The sequence below is a fragment of the Pygocentrus nattereri genome, chromosome 12 (assembly GCF_015220715.1).
Source record: "Pygocentrus nattereri isolate fPygNat1 chromosome 12, fPygNat1.pri, whole genome shotgun sequence".
In the NCBI taxonomy this organism is placed as follows: Eukaryota; Metazoa; Chordata; class Actinopteri; order Characiformes; family Serrasalmidae; genus Pygocentrus; species Pygocentrus nattereri.
Window position 1 is genome coordinate 35,589,611 of NC_051222.1, and position 26,766 is coordinate 35,616,376.

At 42.3% G+C, this 26,766-nt stretch overlaps 1 protein-coding gene and 1 long non-coding RNA gene across 2 annotated transcripts in view; one reads left to right on the forward strand and one right to left on the reverse strand.

Annotated features, from left to right (window-relative positions):
• LOC119264685 (B-cell receptor CD22-like) overlaps window positions 1-24,219 on the forward strand; it is a 32,640-nt gene extending 8,421 nt beyond the window's left edge. Inside the window, exons 2-12 of the mRNA XM_037543312.1 lie at window positions 18,359-18,604; window positions 18,811-19,068; window positions 19,150-19,407; window positions 19,489-19,746; window positions 20,167-20,424; window positions 20,506-20,639; window positions 20,919-21,105; window positions 21,198-21,276; window positions 21,417-21,459; window positions 23,244-23,330; window positions 23,445-24,219. Coding sequence (XP_037399209.1) covers window positions 18,359-18,604; window positions 18,811-19,068; window positions 19,150-19,407; window positions 19,489-19,746; window positions 20,167-20,424; window positions 20,506-20,639; window positions 20,919-21,105; window positions 21,198-21,276; window positions 21,417-21,459; window positions 23,244-23,330; window positions 23,445-23,585 — 1,949 coding nt within the window. The 3' untranslated portion in view covers window positions 23,586-24,219. The remainder of the gene's footprint in view (window positions 1-18,358; window positions 18,605-18,810; window positions 19,069-19,149; window positions 19,408-19,488; window positions 19,747-20,166; window positions 20,425-20,505; window positions 20,640-20,918; window positions 21,106-21,197; window positions 21,277-21,416; window positions 21,460-23,243; window positions 23,331-23,444) is intronic.
• Window positions 4,126-11,269, reverse strand: LOC119264740. The gene is made up of 4 exons (XR_005131175.1): window positions 11,236-11,269; window positions 6,469-6,530; window positions 5,715-5,783; window positions 4,126-4,309 (listed from the first exon to the last, which is right to left on the reverse strand). It is a non-coding gene; the product is annotated as an uncharacterized LOC119264740 (long non-coding RNA).
• Window positions 24,220-26,766: the final 2,547 nt, after the last annotated feature.

Here is a 26,766-nt window from a genome sequence, read left to right on the forward strand (position 1 = left end):
CTGGATAAAGTCCCACATAATTACTTGTATAATATCTTGCAACCCACACACACACACACACACAAAGTACAAAACAACTAAATAACTAATAAATACAGGAGGTTCTGACTCTGCTCCCCTTCCTGAAATCAACAATCATCTATTTGGTTCTGCTGACATTGATGGAGAGACAGTTGTTGGTGCACCACTCTGTGAGAAGTTTCACCTCCTCTCTCTACTCCTCCATGTTCTTCTTGGTGAGGTCCACTACTGCTGCATTATCAGTGATGGTGCTGAAGTTGTGCTTGGTGATGCTGTCATGGTGTACAGGGTGTAGACAGCGTCTGATAAGACAGCCGTGATGTTTTAATGCTGAGAGTGAGAGTCGGAGAAGTGCAGACACCCATTCTAACAGACTGTGGTCCAGAATTCATCTGTAGACTTCTGACTGCTTTTAAGGGTCTTGAGCTTGGAGACCAGTCTAGGAGGAATACCTGTGCTGAAAGCTAAGCTCAAATCAGTGAACTGCGTTCTTACATTGGTGTTCCTGCCCTCCAGATGGTGAATTAATGAGTTTCCAGAGTTCTGTGGAGATGAATGAAGAACAACCACTCAAAGCCTTTAATTATGATGGGAGTGAGCGTAATTATAGGTGATGATCACTGAGGCATGTGATGTTAGGCTTCTTTGGTAAAGGTCTGATTGTGGTCTTGAAGCAGGTAGGAACAGTAGACCGTGCCTGGATGAGGCTGAAATGTCTGTGGTAGTGACAGCCAGCTGGTTGGGAACAAGCTTTTAGGTCCCATGCAGGAATTCTGTCAAGTTCACCGGCTTGGCATGTGTGCACTTTACACACAGCTCTCCTCACCTCATCTGTAGACCCTGTAAATACCATCTCTTCTGCAGAAGCATCAGAGGCTTCACTCATTAGGAAACATATAGCTTTACATCCAACACAGTCTGGATGGTAGATTGTGAAGCAGTGAAAATTTCTATGAATTTCATCTTTTCTTTTCTGTCATTACAAATCTCCACCTCTAGAGGGCAGAAAGAAATTGAATATGAATAAAACGCTATAAAGTGTTGTTCTGTATCCTGTTTTAGTAAATATCATTATTGATTTGTGTCAGCACTGGACACAATGTCAGAGAATGATCCTGGATTTGTTTCAGGATGGCAGTGAGGCGGACCCAAGTACAAAGATGAAAACCCCTGAGAAAGGATGTTAAATACATTTATAGAGGCACTTCAACAGAAATCAAGAAATGCCCAGCCCAGTGTTACTGACTCACAGGGAAAACAGCAGGGACGGTCATCATCAGCCACTGATGATGACCACTGAAACCACACTAACCCACAACAAAACACAATAAGACACACTCAATATGTAAATACATTTCAATAAATAAATAACTTACAGGACGGCAGGGAGGCAGAACCAAGTGTAGAACTGAAACCCAGCAAAAAAGGTAGAGATATATGGGGACAAAGGGTCATGTGCCTAACGCAGGAAAAAAAAGGGGTAATCCCGAACTGGGTTCGCACCACCGCTGTACGGATCGGTGGTCCGTGGTGTTACCACTGTGCCATTGGGGCGCACAGGCAGCCTCGGTTGAAGCCCTTCAAGGAAGGGAGGAAAAAAAAAGGTGGGAACGAATGACAAACAAAGGAAACGCAACAACCGGCACGCTAAAACAAAGGCTTAGTTGAAAACAGGCGAAATAAAAAATAATCAGAAAACTGGACACTTCCTCTGCGATAATGAGCAGAAGTTCAGCTTCTTAGGTTTTGCAGGTTTGCTCCTCAAGGACCAAACAGTTTAGTATGGCTTGGAGACTTCTTTTGAGCTCTTAGTAGTTTTGGGGCAGTTTCCCTCTTTTTTCTTTCCAGCTGTTTTTTCTTTTCTTTTCTTTTCTTTTCTTTTCTTTTTTTTGAGTACCGTACCAGTCACCCCTCTAAAAAGGTGTGACAAACACTGGTGTTTGCTGCCACCTTAAATAGGGGATCTATCCGGTGTATCAGGTTAGCCTGATTAGGCCATGGCACCTTGCAGCTGCCGCCCTCTGCTGGCAGCAGGCGGTACAGTCTGAAACCTTACAACAACAACAACAACAACAAAAAGTGTCTTTATACCAGTAGTGAGGCGGCTCCTGAGAGCCACTTTGCATGGCCACACCCCTAAGCTCACCGCTACAGTGTAGCTCATGTCAGATGCCACACAGCATCCACTAAAGGGTTAGCCCTAATAAAATCCACAGTCCTTCACCAGGTGTCCCTCCGGTCAGCCACCTCCTGCTTTCTCCATGGTCCTCTGAGTTGTTAGCACTGGTGTGGGTGGACGTGAAGACTCTGTGATGTTAAGCTGCAGTTTAGTTCTCAGTTTGAGTCTCAGTTTAGTTTCAAGTTCATAACGTCTTCACTTTGTTTGAATACGTGTTCATGCATTTCTGTTCCCTGAGCTGGGAGAGTGGCTCTGAGACCGACTCTCAGGGCTGATTATGTTCAGGTGTCATAAAGGCTGACTAGAGTCCATTTAGCTAAAATCAGTGTGTGACATAAACTGTCATAACATCAGACATTACGGCATCTGTCATGATAATTACCAGAATGAACATAACAATATTTTATAATGTTACACTGAAGAGAATCTGTCATGACACGCAATCACAGCATGTTCTATGACATGTTTATGGATGGTTATGACAGTGATAAGTAGCAGGGTTCTAGTAAAGCGCTACCAGTGGACTAGAAAACACTAAATATGAGCCCTGTGTTAACCAGGACACCTGTGTTTATACAGTATTCATGTGATTCTTATCTCCACCACGTTTGTCTGACAGACGTAAACAAACCCATCCACTCTGATTGATCCTCACCTGCATTCCCACAATTCCTTGAGATGAAGACTAGGACCAGTCAGAGTGGATGGGTTTGTTTACAGCTGTCAGTCCAACGTGGTAGAGAGGAAGACGGTTGGCTGGGAGTTAAAATCCAGATATAATCTGTAGGAATTTCACCAGTTACAGTACATGCATAGTCTGTGTATCACACCAGCCTGTCCAAATACTTTTAAACCTGCTGACCTCGAGGTCTCTCAGCCTGCATGTCTGGATGTGGCTGACCTCACTAAAGTGAAACACACTATGGAAGCTCAACGTGTTCAGAAAGATGGAAGAAACAGCGAGCGAAGGTTATTTCCACCTCGCTGTATCTACTCAGATATCTTTGGATGTGTGTGTAAGAGTTTGGTCATTTTCCTCTCAAAGCCGTTTCACACAGTCACAGAAAGTGTGTGATAAAGCTCCATTTATAAAGAAGGATGGGTTTCTTCCAGCTTTCATCCATTTTCACCCCAGTTTAAAATAAAATGCCCTGTATTATTCACTGCATACTCTCAGTTTTGTCTGAGATGCTGTCGTTTGTTTTGTAAATGATGAAGGTGAGGTGAGGATGTGTCTCTCTCTTTCTCTCTACATGAGGCTCTGTAGGTTGATTAGAGGGTGTTAGAGCTCCCCCTACCTGTCAAACCAAGATATCTTTGTTTTCAAATCAATGATTGAATGCTTCCATCAAGTCTGATTAGCTGCTAAAAACAGTTTAGTATATTATCAATCCTGAAAACCACAAAGCAGAAAAGTAGCATTTCACTTTACACATCAGTAAGAATTGAGTAATAATAGTAATATCGTGGTAACAGGATGTACTTAACAAAAAAAGTACAAGCTAATTTTCAGGTTGTTACTAAATGATAAGACAACAATCGCAGCAAGTTGGTAGTAAAAAACGTCAAAGAGCGAATGTCTTTACCGCCCCTTTAAGAGTCTGTGAGGTTTGACGTCATCACTGGTGTCTTTGTCTGCAGTTTGTGAATTGACAGGTGGAGGGCGCCGTTTCTCTGCTCTGAGAAACTGGATGTTTATTGTGCAAATCCACACATACATTCACATATAGTCATAAAAGTTATCATAAAATTAACAATAAGAAGAAAATAAACATTTAACGTGCATAACTTTTATATATTCATGATCTAAGATCAAATTACAACGATAAAATGATGAAATAGACACAACATCAAAACGGGCAAATGCAGTGCAGGAACAAAACAAGAGGAACTGAATAAAACTGAACAACAGTAAAATTACAGGCTACAAGAATAAAATATGTAGAAGGATTTAATAGAATCGATACAGATTGATGGCATTTTAATGAGTGATATTACTGAGTGAAGCATATGATGCAAATTCCATCTTAAAAGAAGAGAATCTTGAGCTTTTGGGGTCCAAACGTCTGAGACCACGTGGAAAATCGGGGATGTTTTCTCATTTTAAGCCTGAAATTAACAACAGAAAAGTTTAGTATGTTGAAGAAAATTAATAAATAAAGAAAAGTGAAGACGGGTGAAGAAAATGTGGAAGATTCTGCTCTATTTTCAAGTCTCTGTTCAAATTTAAGTGAAATTTATGACCTTTTCATGGCCTTCGTAGAGAATTAGAGGGTTTTTATGTCTCATCTCTTGATCTGCTCATCAGGAGCTTTTGGACAAACTGAGTTCTTTACCATCTCGAGTTCTCACAGCCATTAAAGCACCAGGTGAACAAACTGGACCACATATTTAAAAATTCTCAACTGAGCCCACGATGCTTTGCGCTTGCTTAACCAGGCTGGATTTAGTTCTTAAAACACTAAGTAAAGGTTTTCAGGGGCCTTTTCAAGTAGGAGATGTTGATGTTCAGGTTGTGTGAGAGCAGTTTGGGGAGGTACTGTGTTTGGGAGTGTTGGTTACCATCATCCAGGTTCAGGTCCTGATTCTGGCTGTGCTGCAGGTTTAAAGAGATATTTATTCCCTCCAGAATTAAGAGATTTACCCCCCACACTGTAATGTAATCTGTAATGAAAAACCTTGTATAATGCCAATAGAAGCACTTTCACTAGTTGCTACACATTTTCACTGACTCTCCGTTTCTGTTCTAGTCCATGAGGTGGAGAACAGTGAGCGGTGTGACTCTTCCTCTAATGTTTATAACGGCATTGCTGGCCTGTAAGAAGTTTCCATTAGAGGCACCATGATTTTAATCTACCATGAACTACAGATACGGCTTCAAACTGAGGTACACGCCTGTAAAATGTGGAGCGAGTTCTCTCAAATCACCAGCTGTCAGGTTTATAGTTTATTTATGTTTGTTCTTCATGACCACACTTGTGTTTCTAGTGTGGTCATCTTCAGGTGTTCACAAGGTGATGCTTCGTTCAGTGTTATTAATGGACAGCAGGTCTAGATCAGAGCTGCTTTATTTCTAAGAAGATAAATAAACCTAATTTATCTGTTTTGTGTCATAGTTGTCTCAAAATCTAACAATAACAATGACAAATCAAAGATTTGGGACAGTGTGTGGTATAATTACAGCAGTGCATGTGAGGCCAGGCTATGTAGTGAAGTGCTGATCTACTCCGCCAGCTTCATGCACAACAGTGCCAGCATCTCACAGCACAGCACTCACTTTAACAGAGTCACCGCAGAGATGGACTGTCCAGTTATACTAATGCAGAACTAGTGTAGGAAATATCAGTGTTTTAATCCTGAACAGTGACCAGTAGAAGAACGGGGAGTAGATAAATCATCCACTTCATCTTAAAGAACTAAAATCTGCGTCATCACTTATTTCTCTTTTCTCTAAGACTGTAGATGGACTGTGGTGTTATTACAGTGTAGTAAGACGTTCATGTTTGGGACTCACGGTTATGTTCTCATAGTCTTCAGCGCTGGATGAGCCGTCATCAGGAGGCGGAGCATCGAGTCCTGAGCCCTGAGAACAGAGTTAGAGAAAAGGTCAGATATGGGTCGTTTTTCAGTTCAGGACACCAGGACCTGCTCTTCACTGATGGTCCACCTTAAACACTGCAGTAAATCAAAACACAGACAGACTGGCCAGACGTATGAGGACAGACCAATCCAGGAGGTGGAGGACATTGTTGGCCTGCTAGACATTTCTGGCCACATGATTTAAGGCACTGTGAGTTTCTGATATTGATGTAAAACGTGTAAATCACATATAAAACACAGAACCTGTTCTAAGCTGTTGGCTGATAAGCTCACAGTGTGTTTGTGTTCTGTCTGATGAATCTGCGTCCAGTGTAAACGTCCTGGATAGTTTGTGTTATGATCCTTCATCCAGCAGTGTTTTTATGCAGCAGTGCTGGATCAGAGTTTTGGTTCTTCACAGAATAGAAAGAAACTTTCTTTTTAATCCGTTCTTTGCGTCACTGTTGTCTGTTTATGAATATCAAGAATGAAACTGATTTAAATCTCAGTAAAACACTCAAGGTGGGCGATTAATCCTGATCTTGTCTACGGACGGGTGAAAGAATGGAGAGTAGATCAATTCTTCACTTCATCTTAAAGCAGTGAGATCTGCGTCAGCACTTGCTGTCTACATTCTCTGAACTGCAGTTGGGTTGTTTTGTAGTTACATCTAAATATCTGGAACTCACCGTCATGTTCTCATAGTCTTCAGCGCTGGATGAGTGGTCATCAGGAGGCGGGGCTCTGCTTTCTGCAGATACAGATTATTAGAGAACAGCTCAGAAACAAATCATCATTCAGCTCACATCACAGTGATGTTCCACCTTAAGCACTGCAGTGAAGTCTTCACTTCTCTCCTCTCCAACTCCAGCAGCTACTCTACAGCACTGAGCTGATTCTGAGAGAAACCACAAACCACAAGTAACGGATGAAGTTTATTCCCATCAAAGCGTTAGATAGAGATAAAGTCCTGCTTCAGTAATGAAAACAGAAGTAATATCATGCCATCAGAAGCAGCACTGAGAGCTGATTGGTTAGCGTTACTGCTACTGAGAGCTGATTGGTTAGCGTCACTGCTACTGAGAGCTGATTGGTTAGCACTACTGCTACTGAGGGCTGATTGGTTGGCGTCCCTGCTACTGAGGGCTGATTGGTTAGAGTTACTGCTACTGAGAGATGATTGATGGGCGTCACTGCTACCGAGAGCTGATTGGTGGGCGTCACTGCTACCGAGAGCTGATTGGTTAGCGTTACTGCTACTGAGGGCTGATTGGTTGGCGTCCCTGCTAATGAGAGCTGATTGGTTAGAGTTACTGCTACCGAGAGATGATTGGTGGGTGTCACTGCTACCGAGAGCTGATTGGTTAGTGTTACTGCTACTGAGAGCTGATTGGTTAGCGTTACTGCTACTAAGAGCTGATTGGTTAGCGTTACTGCTACTGAGAGCTGATTGGTTAGCACTACTGCTACTGAGAGCTGATTGGTCAGTGATACTGCTACTGAGAGCTGATTGGTTAGCACTACTGCTACTGAGAGCTGATTGGTTAGCACTACTGCTACTGAGAGCTGATTGGTTAGCGTCACTGCTACTGAGAGCTGATTGGTTAGCGTCACTGCTACTGAGAACTGATTGGTTAGCACTACTGCTACTGAGAGCTGATTGGTTAGCGTTACTGCTACTGAGAGCTGATTGGTTAGCATTCATGCTACTGAGAGCTGATTGGTTAGCGTTACAGCTACTGAGGGCTGATTGGTTGGCGTCCCTGCTACTGAGGGCTGATTAGTTAGAGTTACTGCTACTGAGAGCTGATTGGTGGGCGTCACTGCTACCGAGAGCTGATTGGTGGGCGTCACTGCTACTGAGAGCTGATTGGTTAGCGTTACTGCTACTGAGAGCTCATTGGTTAGCGTCACTGCTACTGAGAGCTGATTGGTTAGCACTACTGCTACTGAGAGCTGATTGGTTAGCGTTACTGCTGCTGAGGGCTGATTGGTTAGCGTTACTGCTGCTGAGGGCTGATTGGTTTGCGTCCCTGCTACTGAGGGCTGATTGGTTAGCAATACTGCTACTGAGTGCTGATTGGTTAGTGTTACTGCTACTGAGAGCTGATTGATTAGCATCACTGCTACTGAGAGCTGATTGGTTAGTGTTACTGCTACCGAGAGCTGATTGGTTAGCATCACTGCTACTGAGGGCTGATTGGTTAGCAATACTGCTACTGAGTCCTGATTGGTTAGTGTTACTGCTACTGAGAGCTGATTGGTTAGCAATACTGCTACTGAGTGCTGATTGGTTAGTGTTACTGCTACTGAGAGCTGATTGATTAGCATCACTGCTACTGAGAGCTGATTGGTTAGTGTTACTGCTACCGAGAGCTGATTGGTTAGCATCACTGCTACTGAGTCCTGATTGGTTAGCATCACTGCTACTGAGGGCTGATTGATTAGCAATACTGCTACTGAATGCTGATTGGTTAGTGTTACTGCTACTAAGAGCTGATTGGTTAGCATCACTGCTACCCAGAGCTAACTGGTTAGTAATACTGCTTCTGAGTGCTGATTGGCTAGCATCACTGCTACTGAGGGCTGATTGGTTAGCATTACTGCTACTGAGAGCTGATTGGCTAGCATCACTGCTACTGAGGGCTGATTGGTTAGCAATACTTCTACTGAGAGCTAATTGGTTAGCGTTACTGCTACTGAGAGCTGACTGTTTAGTGTTACTGCTACTGAGAGCTGATTGGTTAGCATCACTGCTACTGAGGGCTGATTGATTAGCAATACTGCTACTGAGTGCTGATTGGTTAGTGTTACTGTTACTGAGAGCTGATTGGTTAGCATCACTGCTACCCAGAGCTAATTGGTTAGTAATACTGCTACTGAGAGCTGATTGGTTAGCTTCACTGCTACTGAGAGCTGATTGGTTAACGTTACTGCTACTGAGAGCTGATTGGTTAGCATTACTGCTACTGAGAGCTGATTGGTTAGCAATACTGCTACTGAGCGCTGATTGGTTAGCAATAAAACTACTGAGAGCTGATTGGTTAGCATTACTGCTACTGAGAGCTAATTGGTTAGCATTACTGCTACTGAGAGCTGATTGGTTAGTGTTACTGCTACTGAGAGCTGATTGGTTAGCATCACTGCTATTGAGGGCTGATTGATTAGCAATACTGCTACTGAGTGCTGATTGGTTAGTGTTTCTGCTACTGAGAGCTGATTGGTTAGCAATACTGTTACTGAGGGCTGATTGGTTAGCAATACTGCTACTGAGAGCTAATTGGTTAGTAATACTGCTACTGAGAGCTGATTGGTTAGCAATACTGCTACTGAGTGCTGATTGGTTAGCGTTACTGTTACTGAGAGCTGATTGGTTAGCATCACTGCTACCCAGAGCTAATTGGTTAGTAATACTGCTACTGAGAGCTGATTGGTTAGCAATACTGCTACTGAGCGCTGATTGGTTAGCAATACAACTACTGAGAGCTGATTGGTTAGCATTACTGCTACTTAGAGCTAATTGGTTAGCGTTACTGCTACTGAGAGCTGATTGGTTAGCGTTACTGCTACTGAGAGCTGATTGGTTAGTGTTACTGCTACCGAGAGCTGATTGATTAGCAATACTGCTACTGAGTGCTGATTGGTTAGTGTTACTGTTACTGAGAGCTGATTGGTTAGCATCACTGCTACCCAGAGCTAATTGGTTAGTAATACTGCTACTGAGAGCTGATTGGTTAGCTTTACTGCTACTGAGTGCTGATTGGTTAGTGTTTCTGCTACTGAGAGCTGATTGGTTAGCAATACTGTTACTGAGGGCTGATTGGTTAGCGTTACTGCTACTGAGGGCTGATTGGTTAGCGTTACTGCTACTGAGAGCTAATTGGTTAGCAATACTGCTACTGAGCACTGATTGGTTAGCAATACAACTACTGAGAGCTGATTGGTTAGTGTTACTGCTACTGAGAGCTGATTGGTTAGCAATACTGTTACTGAGGGCTGATTGGTTAGCGTTACTGCTACTGAGGGCTGATTGGTTAGCATTACTGCTACTTAGAGCTAATTGGTTAGCGTTACTGCTACTGAGAGCTGATTGGTTAGAGTTACTGCTACTGAGAGCTGATTGGTTAGTGTTACTGCTACTGAGTGCTGATTGGTTAGTGTTACTTCTACTGAGAGCTGATTGGTTAGCATCACTGCTACCCAGAGCTAATTGGTTAGTAATACTGCTACTGAGAGCTGATTGGTTAGCTTTACTGCTACTGAGAGCTGATTGGTTAGCCTTACTGCTACTGAGAGCTGATTGGTTAGCAATACTGCTACTGAGAACTAATTGGTTAGCAATACAACTACTGAGAACTGATTGGTTAGCGTTACTGCTAGATAGATAGATAGATAGATAGATAGATAGATAGATAGATAGATAGATAGATAGATAGATAGATTCAACTTTATTGATTGTTTGGTTGTCATTACTTCTACTAAGTGATGATCAGTTGGCATTACTTCTATTGGGTGCTAATTGGCTGGTGTTACTGCTATTGAGTACTGATTGGATGGCATTACTGCTAGTAAGTGCTAATCGGTTGGCATTATTTCTACTGAGTGCTAATTGGTTGGCATTATTTCTACTGAGTGCTAATTGGTTGGCATTATTTCTACTGAGTGCTAATTGGTTGGCATTATTTCTACTGAGTGCTAATTGGTTGGCATTACTTCTACTGAGTGCTTGTTGTTTGGCGTTTCTGCTGCTGAGTGCTGTCTAGTTGGCATTACTCCTACTGAGCGCCAAATGCTTGGCAAGCTGATCAGCTGATCAGATCAAGAACACACACAAGACTCTTTTAGAAAGTCCTGTAACAGTTGAAAAGCATCTAAATGTGTAAGTGTTGAACTGAAATGTTATATGAAGTTTAAAAATGTACATTTTTCTGTATACGAATGTTTGACCACTCAAAACAAAGATTTTGCACAAATGGAACCCATTTATTTTGGACTCCCTCTAAAGCCAGTAGCCCTGGACAAACCTGGAAGGTGTCACTGAGTAGCAGATCTCTTTTGGGGGTGCTGGAGCCTATCCCAGTGGTCACTGGGTGGAAGGCAGGATACAGCCTGGACAGGTGGCCAGTCCATCGCAGGGCAGACAGACAGATAACATTCACACGTAGGGGCAACTTAGCACGTCCAATTGGCCTGACTGCATGTCTTTAGACTATGGGAGGAAACCGGAGTACCCAGAAGAAACCCACGCAGACACGGGGAGAACATGCAACTCCACACAAAGGACCCTGGTCACCAGGCCAGGGAATTGATCCCAGGCCCTTCTTGCTGTGAGGAGACAGCGCTACCCACCGCACCACCATGCCGCCAGGTTCTGAATACATATTTCTAACAATTCTAAAGCTATTTATATGATTATAATAGAGAATGAACACTTTAACATGAAGAAATGATCTTACCGTCCTTTAATGAGGCTCATCATCAGCGTCTTCATGACAAATGGTGAGAACACAGGCAGCACGGACGTATTTTAATCTACATGTGGTCACCACTTAAAAGTTCTCATGCTCAATAAAAATACCCCAGCGCATTAATATACTACTTCCTCCTACAACGTCTCATCTACAACCAAACGTGGTTACAACCACATATGAATGTGCACTCTCAGTAACCTCAGACATGCTGTGAGAACCCCAGCAGCAGTAGCCAAACTGGATACTACCAACAGGCCACAGGAACATGTAGACACAAACATACTTTTAAAATGTAGATCCATTAGTTTTATGCTATTAAATTAAAAGTTATTTGTCAGGCCACACGGTGCATCACAAATCAGGAGCACATAACACAGGACTACACAAGGTGCAGATACACAACAGTGTGGAACAAGTGCAGAATATACAATAAATCTACCAGACAATAAATGCATACGGCAAACACACATGACGTAACTAGACAGGACGGTAAAAGAATATAAATGAATTGGGGTCAAATAGCAGCATTAAAAGATTAAGACTTAAAGAAGTCAAAGTGCAGGTGTGCAGTGATGACTAAGGCCTGTGTGATCAGTCTACATTAGTGTGTTCAGTAGTCTGACTGCCTCAGGGAAGAGGCTGTTGCAGGGTCTGTTGGTATAACAGATACTCTGGTACCTTCTGCCAGAAAGCAGGATGATCAAGAGTCCATGACAGAGGTGGGAGGGGTCATCCACAATGCTGGCGGTCTTGTGGATGCAGAGTTTGTGATAGGAGGTGTTGATGGGTAAAGACACCCTGATGATCTTCTCAGCTGTCCTCACAATCTGCAGTGGGATTCTACGGCCTGAGACAGTGCAGGTACCATACAGACAGTGAAACAGCTGGTCATCATGTACTCCATTGTTGGAGGTCAAGATGCAGCTGGGCTTTTTCAGCTAGTCAGGTGTTGTTAAGAGTCCAAGGCCATCAATGATGTGAAGTTCATGGAACTTGGAGCTTCTGACTCTCTCCACAGTTGTTCCATTGATGTGCAGTGGAGAGTGATCACTGTGAGTCCTGCTGAAGTCAATAGTTATTCATTTAACCTCATTTAACCATTAAAAGACATATTGTCTCTCTGCATCAGCATATACCTGCTCCATCCCTGATGCTCACTCGTCATTGTTCTACCACCACTGTAGCATAATCAGGAAATGAGAGGATGTGGTTTCAGCAATGCTTCACAGCACAGTCATGAGAAAGCAGTTTGAATAGGCCTCAGCACACAACCCTGGAAATGTCCCAGTGTTCAGTGTGGCACTGTCGAAGGTGGTGTTGCCAGTCCTGACAAACTGAGGTCTCCCAGTCAGAAAAGCCAGGATCCAGTTGGAGGTGTTCAGTCCCAGCAAGCTCACTGTTCCAATAATTTTCTTTTCTGGTCCAAATGGTGACCTTCTGTGCTGATTCTGGCCCAATTCCTGAGCTGCTGCTCTTCCTGTGGTGGTCGCTTTTGCAGCTTCTGTGCTGGCTGGCCATAATGTTTTAGTGCTGGCTTCATAGGCTGCTCCCTGCCTGTTCCAGTACCGGCTTTTCAGATTGCTCTATCTGTGCTGGAGCTGCATCTTCTGTGCCAGGTCAATGGAGCATAATGAAAATGTACCATACAATAAAACAAACTGGTTTCATGACTTTGCATTACTACTACTACTACTACTACTACTACTACTACTACTACTACTGCTGCTACTACTACTACTACTACTACTACTACTACTACTACTAATACTACTACTACTACAGCAACAACTACTACTTATCAACGCCAGGTGCACTGAAATGGAACTATATATGCAGTAGATTCCCAGGAACAAGGTTGGGCTCCTAGGAAACAGCCTAAACTATGTCAAGCATGGCATATGTCATGTCCCTTTTGAAAGTCAGTAACTATAGGCAAAGATGAACATTTAAGTTAATCAGCATATCAGACGCCTGTCATCATGAGTGCAGTTCTAAAAGTAGAACCCAGAAAGATGTGTGCTGCCATTGCTGGGGTTCATCTCATACTTTCAGAGAATATGACATCATCTACACCCAGGCGGGGCTAAAGTCAATGACACATATGTGCTTGTTTCAAAATAAGCAGCCTCAGTAACCTCAGACATGCTATGAGAACCCCAGCAGCTTTAGGCTACAAACAGACCACAGGGACATTCAGACACAAATTCACTTTGAATCAATTCCATGTTATTACTCTAAACTCTCTGCAAATACTGTCTGAGTGTCAGGTGGATCCTTGTACTGCTGCTTTATTAGAATGCTCTGCATGAAAGAGTAAGGGGGAAAATGGCTGCTGCTTAGTCAGTATCAATGTGATCTATGCCAAATGCACTGAGGCAGCTGGGTGCACCCAATTTACAGATGAGAAAATAAGAAATGGGCTTCATAATTGTTTTGGGCATACACATGAGGACCATTAGACCACAAATGTGCCAACTGGGGCTGCTGTCATCATCATCATCATCGTCGACTGCTTAATCCAGATAAGGTCTCGGTTGCAGTCGAGAGAGCAGAGAATCCCAGATGACCCTGTCTCCTGCAACTTCCTCCAGCTCATTCCCAGGGACCCCAAGCCGCTCAAAGGCCAACTTGGAGATGTAATCCCTCCAGCGGGTTCTAGGACGACCCCGGGGCCTTATCCCGAATCAGATGCCACCTCAGCTGGCTCCTCTCAATGTGGAGGAGTAGCAGCTCTACTCTGCGCTCCTCATGGATGGCACGAGCTCCTCATCCTATCAAATAGTTTGTAGCCCGCCACCCTGCGAAGAAAGCTCATTTCCGCTGCTTGTATTCGCGATCTCATTCTTTCGGTCATTACCCACAGCTCATGACCATAGGTGAGGGTCGAGATGTAGACCCACCGGTAAACAGACAGCTTTGTCTTATGGCTCAGCTCCCTCTTCACCACTACAGTCCGGTACAGTGACCGCACAGTGGCCGCACCTGCGGCCGCACCTGCGGCCGATCTTACAATCCCTCTTCCCATCACTCGTGAGCAAGACACCGATATACTTAAACTGCTCCACCTGGGGCAGTTCCTTTCCCCTTACCTGGAGTGGGCATGCCATCCTTTTCCAGGCTAAAACCATGGACTCAGACTTGGAGGTGTTGATTTACATACCAACCGCTTCACACTCAGCTGCAAACTGCTCCAGTGAGCACTGGAGGCAACCATGTGATTCATCCAAAAGAACAACATCATCATCACAGCCGGAATGGAATCTGCATTGTTCCTACTCAGGAATTCAGGACTGGAGACAGTCTGGAGTGCAGGAACTGGTCATATAGAGATTAATCATTTAGGACACACAGGGACCTCAGGTAGGTCAGGAAACACTGAGAAGACGGGCAGATCAGGAGACATTGAGATCATGGGCAGGTCAGGAGAGATGTTAGCCATGAGCAAATCTGCTGAAACAGCAGCCATGTGAAGGTCTGGAGACACAGAAGTGGTGTGCATAGAGGCAGGCAGACCTGCAGCGATGTGCTTTGTGGCTGCAGGTCACAGCATTGTTGTTGGGGGCAGGAGGGCTGGCAGCGATGTCCTCAGTGGCAGGAGAGATCCAGAGCCTCCTCCTGTTTCACTCCTCCACGCTGCTTAAGTGCTGGTTCACTTCTGTGGCTCCACACCCAGATCCGGTGCCGGCTTCCCCAGCTGCTGCTTGTCTGGTGGTGATTCACTGTACAGCTCTTGTGTCAGGTCACCACCTTGATTCAGTGCTTGTTTCTCGAGTTGCTGTTTCTCCTGTGGAGTTCACCTGTGCAGATCCTTTGCCATCTTAATCCATGTTACCCCCCTTATCTGGGAACGGGCTAACTGCAAACTGAAGTTGTAGCTTAGGTGCTAATACGCAAAATCTCAAAGTAATGAACCAGCTAACATGCTAACCAAAAAAGTACGAAAAAATAACAGTGGAAGTTACAATAAAACCACTGGACTATCTATTGATTAGCCTGAAAGAAAGGAGGGAAAGGGAAAGTCCAGTGTTTTTCTACCACCTGGGCAGACAGAGAAGCAGAGAAACTTTACTTCATTAAACCACTTTAACCCGATTGATCTTCACTCATCAGTACATCTAATAGATGTAGATTTTGTAGATGTTTAAGGTAAAGGTCATGTCTTGCTGCCGCTCAGACGACCACATATTTTCTATAAGAGGAACGAGTGTATTAATAACTCTGGGAGTTTCATCTGTCTACTTACTTTAACCACATCTTGTTCATCCTCTCAGCACCGTCTCTGTTCTCACCATTTCTCATCTGGACGTTGAAGAGGAGCCTCGTTATAGAATGGTAAGATGATTTCTTTAGTTCAGTAGATGTTATTAGTTTATGAAAAAGATACAGAGAATATTTAGGTGTTTGTGTTTAGATCGATATTTCTACCATTTCAATTTCAAAGATGTTCAGTTGATCTATATTGACTCAGGTGGGATTGTTTTGGGGGAAAGTCTGGAGAACATATTTAATCATGCAATGCTTAAGAAGTAAAAAAAAAAAAAAAAAATATATATATATATATATATATATATATATATATATATATTGGGGAGAAAATGTTTGCTGAGTCCTGTTTTTGGCTGGGGAACAAATTGTGATGCCTTAAATCTGCACTGTAGGGGGTAGAATAGCTTGATCAGTGTAGACCTTCCCTTGTGAAGAACCTAGTGGTCATAGATGCTCAGAAATGTCAGTTAAATCACAGTTTTCAAAACATAAGAAGCTCTTTTTCTTTACCATCAGGTTACAATAACTCACATTTATGAAAATTTAAAAAGTTCTGGAGTTTTGAAGGACTTTAGATACAGATGTAGAAACATTTAGTTTAACTGTCATTAACTAAAAATCTCATCTAGGCTGCTGGGATGAGGTCATTGAAAATGGCTCCTCCTCTTCCTCTGGTCTTCATGCTCATGACTGCTGGTGAGTCAGTGTTTGTTGTGGTTTCTCTCAGAATCAGCTCAGTGGTGTAGAGTAGCTGCTGGAGTTGGAGAGGAGAGAAGTGAAGCTGTAAGCTACAGTAACTCTGACTGTCTTATGGACTCCAGACTCTGTAATCAGCTCTTTCATGCATCATATGTTTCAGGAGCTTTTGGAACAGAGTGGAGTGTGAAGTACAGCCAACGGGAAATCTGTGCTTTAAAAGGATCCACAGTGTTTATGAACGGAACTTTTACTCACCCAGAAGGTCTCACAGTGACAAAGACTTTCTGGGGTAAACACACAGGGGTGGAGCCGACTGATCTGAGGAAAGACCCAGATTATTCAGGCAGAGTCGAATTTTTCACTGAACAGAAACACTTCTCCCTCAAACTGAGTGATGTGATGAAGAAGGATGAACATCAGTTCTGCTTCAGAATCATAACAAATGAAGAAAAAGAAAGATGGACAGGTAAACCTGGAGTTCAGCTCAGAGTTACAGGTGAGTTAATCATCCCATTGTCCAGCTATAAGACACAGCTCTGGATTCAGAGTAATGTTTATTCATGACTGCTCTGAATATTCATGTTGTTTTATCATCACTGATTTTATTAATCTGCTCTAATGATGTTCAGCTTCTGTTCTGATTCACTCCTACATCATTTTATCTGGTCTTACTCCTCATTCAGTTCATCTGCTCAGTTTCTTTCTGATCCTCTCCTCGTCAAATCCAGGACTAATTATTGATCCTTTAAATTACAGTCTTATTATTTAGTTACTGAATTAAAGAACTTAAGTTAAAGTTAAAATCAATTATTCATCAAATGTTATAAATAACACACATGGTCACTGCTGGAACTGGGTCATGGTAACTTCACTGAAGACGAGTTACACATTTAACATTTTAAAATCTGTGTCTGTTTCTCTGTTTAAAATGAAAGTATTACACAGTGCAGAAGGTAAATAAAAAAATAAAAAGGAGATGTAAGCATGATCTATAAATATGTTCCAGACTCGATGAAGATTTTATTTTATTTTGTGGATTTTTATTCAATTTTTCTCTTGAATTTAGTTGTTTCCAATTCCCACTGCTAGTTCCAACGCTAGGAGGGTAAAGGCAGCACAGGCTTTATGAAACCATCTACCGCTTCTTTTGGGAGACACTCAGATGATTGTTTCTATGAAGTGAAGCTGATTTATGTGCTGCACCCAAATCACTGCTTGTTTTGATGTACAACAGTTTCCTGAATGAGAAGCAGAGAAGATCAATATGAAGGCAAACACAGGCTTCATCTCAGAAATCGCCGACTGCCAGAGCTGCTACATCACCTAACAGACACCTGCTCTGACTAGCATTACATTGAGTGATGGGGGGATAAGAAGGAACCACCCTACCCACCCAGACAGAGCGAGGCCAATTGTGCTCTCTTGGACTCCCAGCTACTGACGGCTGTAGCATCACCAGGAATCGACCTCGTGATCTCCTGATAACACGGCCAGCATTTAGGCGGTAGCTCCACTCGGGATCTAGATGATCTGAACTGAAAATGAGCTCATTACTGATTAATATTAGAGTAAAATGTACAGAACAGAGTTCACTGAGTACAGTAGAGTCTCATATACTGCAATATTATCACTGGAGCAGTCGGTGTTTTATAAAATTAATCACACTGAACAATAACATCACTTTCCCAGCTGGAACAACGGCTAAATCTTGTCCTTTTCATATTTTATTCTTTTAAATCATTGTAGTTTCAACAATATAAAGATTTCAAAGCTTTCTCTACTCTACCTCAAACTCCACTGATGACTAATGAGCTGCTGAGTATTTTAGTTTGGTTGATTCTCCATCATTTCATCTGCAGGACACACTTGGTATTTTATGTAGTTATGGGGCTGATTATGCAAATAATATGTAAATAAGGCGATCACTTGTTTCTATGAAGTGAAGCTGATTTATGAGCTGCACTCAAATCGCTGCTTGTTCTGATGTACAACAGTTTCCTGAATGAGAAGCAGAGAAGATCAAACATCACTCAGTTTAGTTTCATCTGCTCTGGTTTCTACACTCATTGCTGACTTTCATGAATGAGGTTCACTGACTTTACAGCTTTTCCCTTCTAATCTGATGTTCCTCTTATTGTCTTAGAGCTCCATGTAGAAGCTCCTGAAGAAGTGACAGAGGGACAAACAGCAGATCTGACATGTAAGACCACCTGCAGTCTGACTGACCCATTCATCTGGTACAAAAATGGACGTCCTTTAACCACAAAGACCATCAAGAACAACCAGCTCCACCTGCAGACGGTCAGCAGTGAGGATGCAGGCAGTTATAGCTGTGCTGTAGGAGGATCTCAACACCTCCGCTCTACTGCTCACAGCCTCAGAGTCAGATGTGAGTTTAACTCTTTTTTTTAGTTTTTAAAATAAATGTAGGACTTTAAAAATGTATCCTGGTTTTCTGGGCTTGTTTACAGTTTGTGGTCTTATTTAATAGCAGTGTTTGCATAAATTAAGCAAGATATTAAATATTTAATAAATGTTTCAGGTTTAATATCCAAACCTTCAAATACAAATCATGTAATTATTATAATCATCTAGATCTTCCAAAGAGGGTCTCAGTGTCCATCAGTCCCTCTGGTGAAATAGTGGAGGGCAGTTCAGTGACTCTGACCTGCAGCAGTGATGGAAACCCACCTGTGAAGATCTACACCTGGTTTAAGGGATCAAAACCAGTAGGAGAAGGAAAAACCTACAGCATTCCTAACATCAGATCTGAGGACAGTGGAGAATACACATGCCAGAGTCAGAATGATCATGGAGAGAGAAGATCCACTGCTGTGCAGATTAATGTTCTTTGTAAGTAGCTCATCATTTTAATCTCTTATATTTGACTTAGTGAATTTCATTATAGATGTCTTTTTATCTCGCCTGTTGTAGATCCTCCAAAGAGGGCCTCAGTGTCCATCGGTCCCTCTGGTGAAATAGTGGAGGGCAGTTCAGTGACTCTGACCTGCAGCAGTGATGGAAACCCACCTGTGAAGATCTACACCTGGTTTAAGGGATCAACATCAGTAGGAGAAGGAAAAATCTACAGCATTCCCAACATCAGATCTGAGGACAGTGGAGAATACACATGCCAGAGTCAGAATCATCATGGAGAGAGAAGATCCACTGCTGTGCAGATTAATGTTCTTTGTAAGTAGCTCATCATTTTAATCTCTTATATTTGGCTTAGTGAATCTCATTATGAAGGTATTTTTATCTCGTCTGTTGTAGATCCTCCAAAGAGGGTCTCAGTGTCCATCAGTCCCTCTGCTGATATAGTGGAGGGCAGTTCAGTGACTCTGACCTGCAGGAGTGATGGAAACCCACCTGTGAAGATCTTCTCCTGGTTTAAGGGACCAACATCAGTAGGAGAAGGAAAAATCTACAGCATTCCCAACATCAGATCTGAGGACAGTGGAGAATACACATGCCAGAGTCAGAATCATCATGGAGAGAGAAGATCCACTGCTGTGCAGATTAATCTTCTTTGTAAGTAGCTCATCATTTTAATCTCTTATATTTGGCTTAGCGTTTCTCATTATAGATGTCTTTTTATCTCGCCTGTTGTAGATCCTCCAAAGAGGGTCTCAGTGTCCATCAGTCCCTCTGGTGAAATAGTGGAGGGCAGTTCAGTGACTCTGACCTGCAGGAGTGATGGAAACCCACCTGTGAAGATCTTCTCCTGGTTTAAGGGATCAACATCAGTAGGAGAAGGAAAAACCTACAGCATTCCCAACATCAGATCTGAGGACAGTGGAGAATACACATGCCAGAGTCAGAACGATCATGGAGAGAGAAGATCCACTGCTGTGCAGATTAATGTTCTTTGTAAGTAGCTCATCATTTTTATCTCTTATATTTGGCTTAGGGAATATCATTATAGATGTCTTTTTATCTCGCCTGTTGTAGATCCTCCAAAGAGGGTCTCAGTGTCCATCAGTCCCTCTAGAGAAATAGTGGAGGGCAGTTCAGTGACTCTGACCTGCAGCAGTGATGGAAGCCCACCTGTGAAGATCTTCTCCTGGTTTAAGGGATCAACATCAGTAGGAGAAGGAAAAACCTACAGCATTCCTAACATCAGATCTGAGGACAGTGGAGAATACACATGCCAGAGTCAGAATGATCATGGAGAGAGAAGATCCACTGCTGTGCAGATTAATGTTCTTTGTAAGTAGCTCATCATTTTAATCTCTTATATTTGGCTTAGGGAATCTCATTATAGATGTCTTTTTATCTCGCCTGTTGTAGATCCTCCAAAGAGGGTCTCAGTGTCCATCAGTCCCTCTAGAGAAATAGTGGAGGGCAGTTCAGTGACTCTGACCTGCAGCAGTGATGGAAGCCCACCTGTGAAGATCTTCTCCTGGTTTAAGGGATCAACATCAGTAGGAGAAGGAAAAACCTATAGCTTTCCTAACATCAGATCTGAGGACAGTGGAGAATACACATGCCAGAGTCAGAATGATTATGGAGAGAGAAGATCCACTGCTGTGCAGATTAATCTTCTTTGTAAGTAGCTCATCTTTTTAATCTCTTATATTTGGCTTAGTGAATCTCATTATAGATGTCTTTTTATCTCGCCTGTTGTAGATCCTCCAAAGAGGGTCTCAGTGTCCATCAGTCCCTCTGGTGAAATAGTGGAGGGCAGTTCAGTGACTCTGACCTGTAGCAGTGATGGAAACCCACCTGTGAAGATCTACACCTGGTTTAAAGAAGGTGAAACCTCACCTGTAGGCTCTGGACAGAGTTACAGCATCATCAACATCACTGCTGACCACACTGGACTGTACTACTGTGAAGCTCAGAATGATCATGGAGCTCTGAATGGAACTGTGATGGTCACTGTTAAGAGTAGGTGGTGAATAATGAGATAAACGCTGTTTCTCTGTGTTCACTTTTACAGTAATGACAGATTAAATTGATATTAATGATCTTTTCTGCAGGTCAGAGTTGGTCTGCAGTCTGGTTTGCAGTGGGAGGAGGAGCTTTTCTCCTTATTACTGTCCTAATCTGCATCTGCTGGTCAGTGAAATGCAGCACAAATCTTCCTACAGTGTAACAAAGTAACTTGTTTGGGGTTATTAGTGATGTGTGAACAGATAAAAGTAGATTTTCAGAGTAATTAGAAGTGATTAGAATGGATTCATTGTTTTGTCCATCAGGATCTCCAGGAAGAAAAGATCTTCAGATACACATGACGATGAGGTGAGAAATGCAGCTTCATATTTGTGCTATATTTGCTGATCTGTAAATATTGAATTATATTCTATTTTAAAAACGCTGTATCATCACTCTGTACTGTCACTACATGGGGTTTACTAAAGTATGGAATGTGTCTCAGTAACAACCAATAAAACTCATCCATAATTTTCTTTAGGTAATCAGACTGCTGTTTTCTCCAAGTGTGTAAATACAATGTTATTACAGTATTATAGCTGCTTAATAACACTACTTTAACCATTCTTAACTCCATTTAATCACTTCTACTTTGTACAGGCATCCTTTACATGAGTAATTAGTCTAAACCATGGTGAGGTTTCTCAGCTATTGGCATCAGTGTAAATAAGGCACTTTAAAAAGTCCCACAGCTGGAGTTACAAAGCATTTTAAACATTGACAGCAGTGCTGGAATAATTTATTCTGTGTTCTGCTGGGAAAACGAGTCCATTTGTCAGAATAAATTAACAGTTTAAACAGTACAACTGTGTTCAAAAGTCCCTTAGAGCTCGGTTTCTGGTGGACCTCCATCATATGACTGTATAAAGTGTCGGTTCTCCTCACTGCACTGATCTCTGATGAAGCCTCTCTTCTGCTCAGAGCTCTGTGGCTCCACCCTGATGGAGTGACTGACAGAGTAAGGCTGTTAAAAGTGCAATGAGCTCAGAATCAACACTTTACTTCTGTGGTCATGTTTTCTCTCCACTCAGCCTCTTTACTGTGGAGCCATTTGGGACATATACCTGCTTTGGAGGCTTTTGATCATCAGACAAGTGTTAATGTTGTCACCGTGCCCCCCTCCCCCCTTTGGGACATGCCCAATCTGGAATGGCTCATTACAGCTCCAGCTCCTTCCTGGCTCCACACCTCCTTCATTACACACACCTGTAGTTATTTCAGGGAATAATTCAAACCCCTTCATTAACTCCTGTGTTTAGGCTGTTAGACTGTAACGTCTCTGTGTTGGTGGTCTGAGTGCTGAGCCTCTTTTCTTTGTTAGTCCTGTGGTTGAAAAGGTTTTTGCTTGCTTGTTGTTTGCTGTGAAACTTTCTTGTGCTTACCTGCCTGGTTGACTCCTGCCTGTGGTGGCTGAGGTTTGGGTTGACCCTATTAAAGCTTCTATGTATGTGTGTCTGGCCTACACGCCCCATACATTACGGAGTTTTCTAACAGTATCACTATAGACTGAACGGCCGGTCAAGATAGATTTGAGTTCATTGAAATACAAGATTTCAAAATTATTCTGAACTAAGACTTAAGAAAAGTAATTAACCTTAAAACCTAAACATACAACTATTCTAAAAGCACTGGTGTTTCGGTTTTAGTACAGGTACAATAGAGTAAAATAAAGAATAGCACATAAAAAACATTATAATCTTTAAAACATGACAACAAAACTGTCCGAGGCTCTCGTCTTGATCTTGTCTTGTAATGTGACTCAGTGTAACTGCATGTCAGAACAGCAGTGATATTCATAATCTGAACAATGTAACTGCTCTTTGTTCATTTGAGTTGCACTGTTTTCATAAAAAGTCACTGGAAGATAAAGTGCTACCCAAAGCTCTTGGGTAGTGTAGGACTGAGTGTTTTAGGATGGAGCTGTGAGAAGGGGAGGGTGCTGTCCAAGGTGCTGTTCTGAGCTCCTTACCTTTTGGTTTCAGCCAGTAAATCATGATGGAGATGATTTGTTTCAAACAGAAAATTATTAAAGCAGTGATGATTCCTAAACTCCTTCAGGCTCTCTATACCTTCTCTACTCATCCTCTGTCCAGAATGCTGACCCTAATGCTCAGGACGACACGTACACAGCTCTTCAGCCCACAGCCAGGTCCTCTGATGATGTGTACCACACACTTGCAGTAAGTGTCTCCTCACAAATCCTCCCTCTAGATCTGTGAAGAACTCATACCTCAGACACTAAACGGAGTCTTCATTTCTCCTCCTCTGCTTCATTCCCTCTTTCCCTCACACAGGCTATTCAGTCCAGCTCTCTTGAAGACACATACGCAGCTTTGGACCCTCAGTCCAGCTCTCTTGATGACACGTACACAGCTCTGGATCCTTGGTGCAGGTCTCCTGAGTACGAAAATCTACCAGTGAGTTCTACACATTAAACTGTGATCCTCAGTAACAGAGAAGGTGATAAACTCCATGTACAGTGGATTTGAATGTCTGAGTCTGTATCAGTTCTTCTTCTACAAAACATGATGATCTCTCTACTTTAGCTTTTAAACTCGGCTCCTGCCAAGATGTGTTATGGAAACTGTATTAATTCCATGTATTTGCTTTATTGCTTGCAGAGTGTAAGACTATGTACAGGCCAAAAGTCATGGGCAAAACACCCTGTCCTCTGACTGATAGACGAGCTTAGCTGCCTAGATACATAAAGCAGGATCCTCATATAGCGATTGACCTCGGTCACCTGTCCTACACCCCCAGAACTTCTGCTTTCATAAGATATTCAGTCAGGGCAGCACTGGTCATGCATGTACAGCCTGACCAGAAGATGCTGCATGTCTTCATAACCTGCTGAAGACTGATAACAACAGCGGTCAAACCTCCCCTTATTTGGTATCTCGTCAACACCTAGTTTAGGGTATAAAGCCCTCTGTAAGGGTGACCGCCTCAGAGTGCACTCTCATCTCTTCACTCTCTGGTCTGTCACACTTTCATTTCCTAAATAAATACTATCACTTATTCAACACCTGTCATTTGTTCTGCTGTCACGATTTCCATGACAGACACAAAACTACAGATGTATTTTGCATCTCTATTTTAGTCATTATTCTGTGTAGATTCTTCTCATTTTTTATTACAATGAATTTCGTTCCTTATGATGAATATTTATATGAATGCCTCATATTGTAACCACTCATTTTTACTTTTTATAAATATCTGCTAGAATGTGAAAAGCGTTTCCTACTTTGTAAATATAATCATCTCTGTGTGATTTAGTGCAGAGTGTTTTCTCTATGTAGAGTATGAAATGCTAAGAGCTGAAATCATTCTGATATAAATGTTGTGTATCAGCTCTTATTCTCAGTATGTTGAGCTCAGTGTGAGGCTGTTAGTGATCTGCATTGTGTTGTCACCACATTCACATGCTGGGTGGAGCTCAGCTCTGCATCTCTGTCTGTTCATGATTGTGCATTTTTGTTTAATAAAATATACTAAAATATGCAGCCTTGTAAAAATGGTTCATATTCAGCTCATTTCTGCAAAGGAACTGATTTCTTGTTCAATCCTCAAAATGTTTTGCATTTACACAACTCTTCCCAATAGAGCCCATTAAACACATGAACTTAAAAAAGATAACACTGTTTATATATGAGTGTCAAATGTGTTTAAAGTGTTTTTTGAATTTTTAATTTTTCAGTCTTCATATTTTCTTACCTCTAATAAAATATATGACTGCACCTGAACATTAAAATGGTTCACGTCCTAATTTCCCACAGCAGAAAAAACAGCGCCCTCTTCCTGTGAATCACAAAGTCCAGACAGACATCCAGAGACCAGTGATGACAAACCTACTTCTCTAAAGTGACAGTACAGACACTGAACAGACTCCTGAATGGAGAAACTGGTAAAAGCGGAAAAGAGAAAGATCTTAGAGATGTGCAGTAAAATGTGGATAAAACAGATTTTATAAATAATTGGTTTGTGATGAAAAGCTTTTCCTCTAAATTGTGGAGTAATTATAAAGTGTTTTGTTCTCTCGAGCTGTGCAGCCTTTAGTTTACTAACCATCAGGCTGGCAGAGTGAAGTAATGAAGCTGTATCAGTTTAAACAGATGGAGCAGTTTTATACATGAATCTCAGTGTGAACACAGTAAACTGAACGTTGTGGTTATGAAATAAAAAGCTGTGTTAAATTGTATTGATTGTTAAAATTGTTAAAAATGGTGTTGAACCTGCAGCAGATCAGTCACTGTGTTCTTCAGATGATCTGATGGTGTTTATTCTATCAGCTGGGTAACACTGTACTGAGATCAGCTCTGATACACCAATAGCCATAATGATAATAGAAGTACAATAGTTTCATGTTTTATGGGAGATATTGTATATTTTCAGTGTTCACTGTTGACTTACCTCATCTCTTTGGGCATTTAACTGAGCTTTGAACATCTGGAGGGAAAAACACAGTGTTCCTGCTGATGTTGTCGTGTTGATGGTGTTTTTCTGTTGATTTTTATGTCTGATTAGTGGAGAGCCAAAATACTGTAGCATCAGTGTAATAAAGACGTGAAAACCATGTGTCTATGGGCAAATGCTCTTTATTGTGAACAGGCACTTCAACAGCCATCAAGAAAAGCCCAGCCCAGTGTTACTGACTCACAGGGAAAACAGCAGATATGGTCATCAACAGCCACTGATGATGACCACTAAAACCACACACCAAAGCAAACACAATAAAACAATCAATATGTAAATACATTTCAATTAAATAGATAACAACAATAACAAGTGTCTTTATTCCAGTAGTGAGCGGCTCCTGAGAGCCTTTGCATGGCCACACCCCTAAGCTTCCCGCGACAGTGTGGCCCATGTCAGATGCCACACAGCATCCACTAAAGGGTTAGCCCTAATAAACTCCACTGTCCTGCACCAGGTGGCCCTCCGGTCAGCCACCTCCTGCTTTCTCCATGTCCTCTGAGTTGTTACACTGGTGTGGTGGACGTGAAGACTCTGAGGTTAAGCTGCAGTTTAGTTCTCAGTTTGAGTCTCAGTTTAGTTTCAAGTTCATAACGTCTTCACTTTGTTTGAATACGTGTTCATGCATTTGTGTTCCCTGAGCTGGGAGAGCGGCTCTGAGACCGACTCTCAGGGCTGATTATGTTCAGGGGTCATAAAGGCTGACTAGAGTCCATTTAGCTAAAATCAGTAAGTGACATAAACTGTCATAACATCAGACATTACGGCGTCTGTCATGATAATTACCAGAATGAACATAACAATATTTTATAATGTTACACTGAAGAGAATCTGTCATGACACATAATCACAGCATGTCTATGACATGTTTATGGATGGTTATGTCAGTGATAAGTAGCAGGGTTCTAGTAAAGCGCTACCAGTGGACTATAAAACACTAAATATGAGCCCTGTGTTAACCAGGACACCTGTGTTTATACAGTATTCATGTGATTCTTATCTCCACCACATTTGTCTGACAGACGTAAACAAACCCGTCCACTCTGATTGATCCTCACCTGCATTCCACAATTCCTTGAGATGAAGACTAGGACCAGTCAGAGTGGATGGGTTTGTTTACAGCCGTCAGCCCAACGTGTGGAG